At 46.3% G+C, this 10245-nt stretch overlaps 1 protein-coding gene and 1 pseudogene across 2 annotated transcripts in view; both read right to left on the bottom strand.

Moving 5' to 3' along the window:
• LOC311235444 (intraflagellar transport protein 172 homolog) overlaps nucleotides 1–3482 on the bottom strand; it is a 16474-nt pseudogene extending 12992 nt beyond the window's left edge. Inside the window, exon 1 of the transcript in view lies at nucleotides 3469–3482. The product of the transcript in view is annotated as an intraflagellar transport protein 172 homolog (transcript). The remainder of the gene's footprint in view (nucleotides 1–3468) is intronic.
• Nucleotides 3483–6980: 3498 nt separating this feature from the next.
• LOC311235443 (vesicular glutamate transporter 1-like) overlaps nucleotides 6981–10245 on the bottom strand; it is a gene marked incomplete at both ends in the record, with an annotated part of 55177 nt that continues 51912 nt past the window's right edge. Inside the window, one exon of the mRNA XM_084322906.1 lies at nucleotides 6981–7312. Within this exon, the coding sequence (XP_084179032.1) occupies nucleotides 6981–7312 (332 nt within the window). The remainder of the gene's footprint in view (nucleotides 7313–10245) is intronic.

Genomic DNA, 10245 nt, shown 5'->3' with positions numbered 1-10245 from the left:
TTATGCCAATTCCCTTCCTGGTCGGCCTGGGGAGGGTGTAGAACTACCACATGCCTCCTCCGATACATGTGGAGTCGACAGCCGCTTCTTTTCACAGCAAGGAGTTTAATTGGGGGAATGTAACGCGTGCGGAGGTTCACGCTATTTCCCCCGGATCCCCTCCCTGCTGAACAGGCGCCCGACCGACCAGTAGGAGTCGCTGTTTACAACGACCAGGACACATACCCCGCCGGCTTCCCACCCGCTAACACTGCCAATTGTGATAGTAGGGACGACTGACCAAGCCGGAGGTACCGCTGACAGTTGGATTAGATCCCAGAGTCTCTGCGGTGGAAGGCGAGTGCTTAGTCCACTGCGCGACCCAGTCGCCCTACGCATTTTTTGTGAAACAACTGTCAGCGAGATATCTCCCACCCCGACAGAACGACGCCCGAGAGGACAGAGACACAGAGGGAGGAGAGGAACAGTAGAATCCTCCTGTGCTCTTGTCCGTCTTGATTTTAATTGGTCGGACCTGCTAGTATGGTGTCAGGAAGCTCCTCGCCACAGTGTGTCAGACAGAGAGGCCTGGGCTAACCCGACAGCCTGCCCCCTCTGCTCCTGTTCTGTTTCTGTGTGTCATTTGTCTCTGCTCATTTCTTAAAAAAAACCTTGTTCTATGAATGCACCAAAAAAAAGAGAACAAACGTATAGTATTCCATGCAGTACGATCTGATATCACCAATGGATATCTCCCATCCTTCCCCTCTCTCTCTCTCTCTCTCTCTCTCTCTCTCTCTCTCTCTCTCCCTCTCTCTCTCTCTCTCTCTCTCTTCTCTTTCTCTCTCTCTCTCTCTCTCTCTCTCTCTCTCTCTCTCTCTCTCTCTCTCTCTCTCTCTTCTCTCCCTCTCTCTCTCTCTGGCAGATGGATGGGAGATAATCCCCCCTGATTTCAGACAACGTAGAGGGCGAGAGAGTGAGTCCCTGTCCTCAGCACTTAGACGTCGGCGGTTTAGCGAGACCCTCTTTCAGGCCCCATGAAAACCTCTGCGTCCTCTCTCTCTCTCTCTCTCTCTCTCTCTCTCTCTCTCTCTCTCTCTCTCTCTCTCTCTCGCCGATTTCCTCTGGTGTAATATCTTTAGCTCTGTGATCAATACGCAGGCCGAGGCAGGGGCGTAACGTGACACCACCCGTCGGGAGAGGAGGAGATGGGGGGGGGGGGGGGGGGGGGGGGGGGGGGGGAGTCAAATTAGCCTGTGCGAGGATGATAGAGAGGGGGTTGGGGGACAGGGGGGAAGTAGTAATTCGACTGCAGACTGGCAACTAGAACAAGAGGCTTTGTGTTGTTTACTGGTGAAGGTGCACTACGCAGTCCGGGGGGGAGGAGTTTGCAGAGCCTAGGTCATCAAAACATATTTACTCTAGGCTACATGTGTTTCTTATAAGTGGCTCAGGAGGTAGAGCAGTCGTCTGGTAATCCGGAGGTTCCTGGTTGGATTCCCGCTCCTGTCGGGGCAGCGTGTCGAAGTGTCCTTGAGCAAGACACTTAAACCCATAACTTCTCCCGATGAGCAGGTCGGCACCTTGCATGGTCGGCACCTTGCATGGTCGCCTCCGCCGTCGGTGTGAAAAATGTGGGTAAAATGTGAGGAACAAATTTGTAAAGCGCTTTGGATAAAAGCTGTTATATAAATGCACCTGTTGTATAAATGCACCTTATATAAATGCTGGAAGCGGATATAGGTGTGTTCCTTCAACCATAGGCGGCGGGTATATTAGGCCAGGCTAGGCTATGCCTACCCAAATGGGCAGCCCCAGTCTGCGCATTATTATAGGCAGCCTAGGCTACGATATTGTGTGTGTGTGGGCTGCTGCAGCCCGGTGGTGACAATACGCAAGGGTCGGCCAACCAAGGTGTCAATGGCAGTAGGTGTGGTGGCCGTTTAACATTCCAGACTGCAGGCAGTAACCAATCACGCCGCATCATCAAAACTAACCGATGCCAGTCTGGTCTTCAAAATCCTCCATGGTCTAGCCCCACCCCATTTTCAGATTTTTTCACCTCCAGGTTCACCAGAACTGTTGTACCGGGTGACTTGGCTGTTCCATTAAGGACAAGTACATTTAGCAAATCAGCCCTCTCCGTGAGAGCTGCCAAGACCTGGAACTCCATTCCAAGTTACATGCGGCCTGGGCATAACACCGGATCACCTGAGGCCAAGGGCTTGCTCTACGAGGGCATGATGAGACTGAGTCAGAGTTAATCAAACAGTGGAAACTTTTTAGAGCTACTATGTACATTGTTTTCAAAGCATGATGAGATCCAAATTACGGAAAACCTTTCCTTCATTGCCGTCAGCACCGCAACTTGTGAACGGTCTTTCCAATGAGGCGCATCCGAAACTGGCTAAGAAGAACAACAATATGCGCCAGGAGAGACAGTCCACTCTGAGTCCGCTTCACATTGAAAGTGATCTCACAGACAAACTTAAAGCAGAAATATCATTGATGCGCGAAACGTCGCATTTTTATTTTGTTGCATTAAGGTAAGACAATGGTTAATCATATTGGATGCCTTCATTTGAACAATTAATTTGCACTATATGAAATGAGTGGGGCTCGCTGTAGTAGCCTAGTGGGTGTGTGTATTGTATGAAATCAGAACCTGGACAGCACCGTTGCGTGCAAGCAAAAAAGAAAAAGGAGTCCTATCCCATCTATAGCCTACCCTAATGTCCAGCTCACCCGCCGCCTATGCCTTCAACCATTAAGAAAGTAGGTAATTTCATACTCTGTCTGTGTGATATGTAATCATTGAAATGATATAGTAATTAATCACCTCTAGGTTTTATTATACAATATTGTTTTTCTTTTACATATACATTTTAACGGTTTGCAGTCAAGAACAAAACAGTGTAACAATAAAACTGGAAAAAGATTTAGTGAAACAAACAAAAACAAAACAACGATGACGACGACAACAACAACAACAACAGTAAAAATCATAAAACGTATATATCTTCCTTTCAACTGTGAAGGGGATCGACTAACTATTATTTCAATACTGTAATAATCCACTGACAAGCACTTTCTCTCCTGCCAACGTGTTGCTGAACAGGACACCTCAGGGCTTAAACCGTGACTCAGGTATTCAACGTGACTCAGGTATTCAACCATGACTCAGGTATTCAACCGTGACTCAGGTATTCAACCGTGACTCAGGTATTCAACCGTGACTCAGGTATTCAACCGTGACTCAGGTATTCAACCGTGACTCAGGTATTCAACCGTGACTCAGTATTCAACCGTGACTCAGGTATTCAACCGTGACTCAGGTATTCAACCGGGACTCAGGGATCAACTAGCCCAAATATCTCACAACACTGACCGATAGCTACTACATGACTTACAGTGCAATGACGTTGTGTGGCCATACGTTATTTTTCATCTTTTGTTGCAGTTTTGTGTTTAAAAGTGTTTAAAACATACTGATCCTTCAGCATATCTTCTAAGGATAACACTTGAGTAAGTTCCATCATTAAAGCAAACATATAGGGTATAGGAGAGAGAGAGTATACTCCATAGGTCCCCGGAGAAAGAGAGAGGTGTCTCAGGAAGGGAGGTGTCGACTGTGAGATCCGTAGACTGGTATTTTGCCAGTGAGAATCGTTTATCGCGTATGCACTGTACCATTTAACATTCTGAAACACTATTTGTTTGGCTCAGATTCTGTTATTCGGGCCGATTTTAGACTAAGGGTCGATCTAAGTGTCTAAGAGTGGGCTGCACCAACTAGGTTTAATTAAGTCATTTAACATTAGTAGTTAGTATTTATTTAGCCTTATTGAGTTCTATGAAATGCCTGTAAGCTGTGAGTCTGTGATCTAAAGTCACGTTAATGTTAGCTGAGGGAGACATTGCTGCGTTGTAAGGGTAATGTTAGGTTTACATGAATCGCTTTTAGTGTGTTCTTGTTAGCTAACGTTAACCGTGGCTCATGTTTAGAGGAGGACGGCCTACAGTAACAAAGTTAGCGACCGGTAATATAGTAACTCAATTCTCACACAGAAAGCCAGATACACATGCGTTGCATCAAACCTCTGGGACATCTTCCACTTTTACTGGTTATTTAAGTAGTTTCCTCTTGTTCTTCATGAACGCCAATATCCTAGTCTTTTTTGTACCACTGATCTTAGTTTAGCCCAGACTCTATGCAAAAACTGACGCTTTAATACGGCGATTCAGTAAAGTATGTTCTGTGACTTGTTTTAATGTTTCTTTGGAAAACAATGGAGTTCTATGACTTCTGTAAATAAAATTATGCCAGCCTTATGTGCTTTTATGTTGAGTAACATTATAATTCACTGCATTTTGAGCAGAGCTCTAGGCTAACCTTTCCACTAGTGACACTGCTGCGTCCAACTTTATCAGTGGGTGGAGTCATGTATGTAAACATAAAGTATGTAAACTATGTGGAAAACTCAGAATAGAGAGCATAATGTAAAAGGCTTATGTTCCCCCACAACCTGTGCTGTCGTCAGTGGTAACCCGCTGATCTAGTGTTGTATTGGCTCGTTGGGAAGTGCGTGTCCTCAGTGGCACTAGTGTGAGGCCGGGGCGGGGGGGGGGGGGGAGTCGCATGGCTCCGCAACTATGTAATCCGACATACATTGGGTCTAGTTTATTGCTTAGTCACTGAGACAAAGCGAACGGGCTTGGTATGGGTTTGGAGGGGGGGTGTCTGGTTACTCGGTGCAAACGGCTTCTCTACAAATAGATTCCAATGTCACTGCAATACAACTGTATTGTCTAGAATGTAGACTCTACATCACACGTACAGGGTAAACATAAAAAGGTTAACATGATTTCCCCCACCTCCCACCCCCCACGAAATAGAATTTTGAAGGAAAATTCTACTCCATGAGACCATGAAGGAAAACTGCTGAGAGATCAAAAACCTAGCGCAGGAAAACACCACCATCAACAACAACAACAACAACAACAATATATATATATTTGTTATGAGATTCTCAGATTCTCAGATTCTCAGTCCAATGTAAAGCCACACTCCTTGTAAATCCTGTACAAGGCAGTTCTGTTCCCCAGGTCTGTCAGCAGACAGTCATTTCAGGCAGACGGGTCAGAAGCCTAGCACATTTAGTTTAGTCGCACTAAGTCAAAACGCTGTATCTGAACAACGCCATGTCGCCATGGTAACCACACCGTATATGGCCTCGACGGAGACCACTGTAATTACCTTTTTACGCCACTTCCCCACGTGTCACCGGAAACCAATACTACAGCTCAAAATACTTACTGTATTGGCACGAGTAAGATGCTTTTTCCTCAAAGTGTGAACATTAACCTGACTGATTTTGAGAATTTAGCTGTGATCACATTGGACACCTTTTTGAACTTTTTCCTCCTAACTACGTGCCTCGCGTTTTTGAAGCTCTTCCGGGCGCTCTCGGTTGAAAAGGTTTCAACGTCAATGTCACGTCTTCTTTTTTTTTGATCCACTTTTTCTCCCATTTTCTATATTTTCTCCCATCCCAATTTCATACCATCCAATTCAACCCTCCCCTGTCACGAACGCTGTTTCTTGCCTCCCACAAGCCGGCTGCAATGTGGACTAAGTCATACATAGCACAAGTCCCCTCCGGTACTTGAGGTAACAGCAGTCGCATCTTTTCACCTGCGCAGCTTGATCTCTCAGTGGCGAGGAGTAACGCGTGGGAGGCTCACGCTGCCCCCGACACTTCCTGATTCTACTGCGCAGGCGCACCAACCGACCTGTAGGAGTCGCTGTCCACAACGCCCGATCCCCACCCATCAGTTTCCCACCCCCTAATACGGCCAATGTGTATTAGTACGGACGACCAGCTAAACTGAAAGCAAATGTGGAGCGCTGGGCTCGAACTGACGAGCCCAGCGTCTCCAGCATTTCGTGGCAAGCGCCTTGCCCACTACGCCACGTAGCCGCCTCAATGTCACGTCTTCTTGTCAACGGACCAATTAAAATCAACCGAGGGGAGGGATTACAAATCTGAAAAGATATTGACGCAAAACAGACCAATCAGTGGTATCGCTCGTTGCTCCCTGTGCACTTTAGATTCTCTACACCACCACGCCTCGCGTTTGAGCGCAAGAAAAAAGAGTCCAATGTGATCACAGCCTTAGCTAACAGTTGTCATATGTACGTAATGTACATCTACACATAGTGAAAGATTAATATAATAATAATAATAAAAAAGAAGAACATATAAACGAACCCTTATAGACAAGCCACGCAAAGTTTAAGGTGTTTTTAAGGTGTTTTCAACGTGTTTTTGGAACACGTGCGATTTGCATAATTCCGCGTGGGCTCACGCAATGTCACACGAGCACTTTTTCCATGGTATTAAACTTGACTTATTACTTATTATTATTACGTGTGATCACATTTAGCGCATGTGAAGGTATCGTGATGTGATTGACCACATTGTGAAATTCGTGTGACTTAGTTTTCTGTCAAGGAAATTCCAACCGTATCGGTTTACATAGGATTACTATTAGACCATCGGGGGAATCATAAACACATGATTAAAGAAAGAACTAGGCCTAAAAACACCGGCGTCAACAAAGACGTTCTTTTGAAGCCCTAGAATACACTCCTACAGAGCCTGGCCTGTCAAAACAAGGGACACAAATGCACAAAAAAAAAACACACGCATACATTTTTAGATTCCATGTCTCCGTCGTCCACATCCACTGCGCAGCGATCATCCGTTATACAGTTCAATGTGAATAAAGCGACCAGACTGGCTGTCGAGCAGTTTCTTTTCCCGTCATCCCATCAGCCCCGTCATCCCGCCAACAAGCCCCACCCCTTATTTCAGAGTTCCCCCCGTGCCACAAGGAAGCTTCACTCTTGGATCTACTGTTTCTGTCTTGCTATCACCCCCCTCCCTCCCTCCCCACCCCCAACCCAGCCCCAAGGCTATTCGCAGTGGGTCCTGATTTTATCTTAGCTCCCGGTTGTCTCCGCCTCCGTACAGGTAGCTATTGGTTCCGGCTGGTTGTACATATTCCTCGGTTTTGTCCCAGTCCGACACCCAACCTCCTTCACCGCCTCCTCCTCCTCCTCCTCCTCCTCCTCCTCCTCCTGATCCGTTGGGGTCGCCTCCTTGGTTCATGGCGCCGTAACCTCCTCCTCCTCCTCCTCCTCCTCCGCTCGTACGATACAGCTCCTCCGTCTCGTTCGCCAGCTCGTCTTCGTCCAGGATGCCGCACTTCTCGTCGCTCAGCTGCTCCGGTTCGGCCCACGGCTGCTTCTCTCCGGAGGCGAAGAGACCTGCCAGGCGGGGAGAGAGGAATCAGAAGAGACCTACCAGGCGGGGAGAGAGGACTCAGAAGATACCTACCAGGCGGGGAGAGAGGACTCAGAAGATACCTACCAGGCAGGGAGGGAGGACAATCCTGTCGAGATTAGATCGGTAGTGAATCCAGATTGTGCTCTAGGCCAGTGGTTCTGTAGTGAATCCAGACTGTGCTCTATGCCAGTGGTTCTGTAGTGAATCCAGACTGTGCTCTAGGCCAGTGGTTCTGTAGTGAATCCAGACTGTGCTCTAGGCCAGTGGTTCTGTAGTGAATCCAGATTGTGCTCTAGGCCAGTGGTTCTGTAGTGAATCCAGATTGTGCTCTAGGCCAGTGGTTCTGTAGTGAATCCAGACTGTGCTCTAGGCCAGTGGTTCTGTAGTGAATCCAGACTGTGCTCTAGGCCAGTGGTTCTGTAGTGAATCCAGATTGTGCTCTAGGCCAGTGGTTCTGTAGTGAATCCAGACTGTGCTCTAGGCCAGTGGTTCTGTAGTGAATCCAGACTGTGCTCTAGGCCAGTGGTTCTGTAGTGAATCCAGGCTGTGCTCTAGGCCAGTGGTTCTGTAGTGAATCCAGACTGGGCTCTAGGCCAGTGGTTCTGTAGTGAATCCAGACTGTGCTCTAGGCCAGTGGTTCTGTAGTGAATCCAGACTGTGCTCTAGGCCAGTGGTTCTGTAGTGAATCCAGACTGGGCTCTAGGCCAGTGGTTCTGTAGTGAATCCAGACTGTGCTCTAGGCCAGTGGTTCTGTAGTGAATCCAGGCTGTGCTCTAGGCCAGTGGTTCTGTAGTGAATCCAGGCTGTGCTCTAGGCCAGTGGTTCTGTAGTGAATCCAGATTGTGCTCTAGGACAGGGGTTCCCAAACTTTTCAGGCCAGGGCCCAGAAAATAAGGCGTCAGAGAGCCGCGGCCCAATGCACATCGTCAGGCTTTTTTTTCTTTTTTTTTTGCCAGGCGACCGATTTTTTAAGCCAAATATCACTTCAATCCTATTAAGTTAGTTCAAGTTAGTTATTCATTTATATGTGCTATTTATGAGAGGGCTAACTTGTTGCAAAATAATAATGATAATAATAATAGCCTCATTAAAATACTATTGTTGCTTCGGTTGTTTTCAGCGTTTTATGTGCATAATCTGTTATTTAGTTTGAAATGTTCGTTGAAATAAGTAGATTTTTCGTTTTTGTTTATTTATTAAGTTAATATAAAACCATATAGTCACATTTTTGAATACAATAGAATAGAAATTTAGAATACAACTAGAAACACTGTCCTGGCCTGCTTCTAAGTTCAGTGGCCTGACAAAAAAAAATAAAAATAAAAAAATAAAAAATAAAAATAAATATATTTTTTTATTGTTTTTTTATTTTTTTTAAATCATCTCGCGGCCCACCCGTGGCTGTTCGCGGCCCACCTTTGGGTCGCGACCCCGACTTTGGGAACCACTGCTCTAGGAAAGTGGTTCTGTAGTGAATCCAGATTGTGCTCTAGGCCAGTGGTTCTGTAGTGAATCCAGATTGTGCTCTAGGCCAGTGGTTCTGTAGTGAATCCAGACTGTGCTCTAGGCCAGTGGTTCTGTAGTGAATCCAGACTGTGCTCTAGGCCAGTGGTTCTGTAGTGAATCCAGACTGTGCTCTAGGCCAGTGGTTCTGTAGTGAATCCAGGCTGTGCTCTAGGCCAGTGGTTCTGTAGTGAATCCAGATTGTGCTCTAGGCCAGTGGTTCTGTAGTGAATCCAGATTGTGCTCTAGGAAAGTGGTTCTGTAGTGAATCCAGATTGTGCTCTAGGCCAGTGGTTCTGTAGTGAATCCAGACTGTGCTCTAGGCCAGTGGTTCTGTAGTGAATCCAGACTGTGCTCTAGGCCAGTGGTTCTGTAGTGAATCCAGATTGTGCTCTAGGCCAGTGGTTCTGTAGTGAATCCAGACTGGGCTCTAGGCCAGTGGTTCTGTAGTGAATCCAGACTGTGCTCTAGGCCAGTGGTTCTGTAGTGAATCCAGACTGGGCTCTAGGCCAGTGGTTCTGTAGTGAATCCAGACTGGGCTCTAGGCCAGTGGTTCTGTAGTGAATCCAGATTGTGCTCTAGGCCAGTGGTTCTGTAGTGAATCCAGACTGGGCTCTAGGCCAGTGGTTCTGTAGTGAATCCAGACTGTGCTCTAGGCCAGTGGTTCTGTAGTGAATCCAGACTGTGCTCTAGGCCAGTGGTTTTATTTATCCCAGAGGGGAGATTCAGGTGTCCATCACAGCATCAACAGCCATTTAAAAACATAACATGTTATGTTAATACATAACATACAATTAATTAGTATATGTTCAAAACAAAGACGGACATAATACGTAGGGCTAAGAAAGAAAAGAAAAAAATAGCTAAAATAGGGTTAAAATATAGCTAAAAGTGGTTAAAAAAGAATTATTATAATAATAAAAAAGAGTCTATTCAGGTTGTTAATTAATTACAGTCCACAAATCAGATCCTCCAGTCCACGGCAGTTAGCCCGTCCTGGCCCTGCCTGGTTGTGGAGCCTGATTGCCACCGGCACAAAGGACTGCTCAAAGCTCTTCAATAAGTGGTTAAAGAATTGGCGCCATTGGTTCTGTAGTGAATCCAGACTGTGCTCTAGAGTCTAGACCAGTGGTTCTGTAGTGAATCCAGACTGTGATCCAGAGTCTAGACCAGTGGTAGTCAAACCAGACTGTGCTCAAATTTTTCTGTGAAACAAAAAAGTATGTTTTTGTCAACATTGTTTAATTAGTTTGCAGGAAGATGGACGTGATGTAGCAGGGGTTGTATCTGCCACTGTTGTGCAAGTGAATAAAGTCAAAAGATACATCCATTGACCCCCCCTCTCCTGTAAAACATATTGCCGTAAGAACAACACAGGCCTTAACCCTTTCACTACCACACTACAGAAGGT

Source organism: Notolepis coatsorum (genome assembly GCF_963971535.1).
Source record: "Notolepis coatsorum genome assembly, chromosome: 10".
NCBI lineage: Eukaryota > Metazoa > Chordata > Actinopteri > Aulopiformes > Paralepididae > Notolepis > Notolepis coatsorum.
The sequence above is the reverse complement of the archived record's forward strand: the minus strand, read 5'-3'. Positions and strand labels throughout refer to the sequence as shown.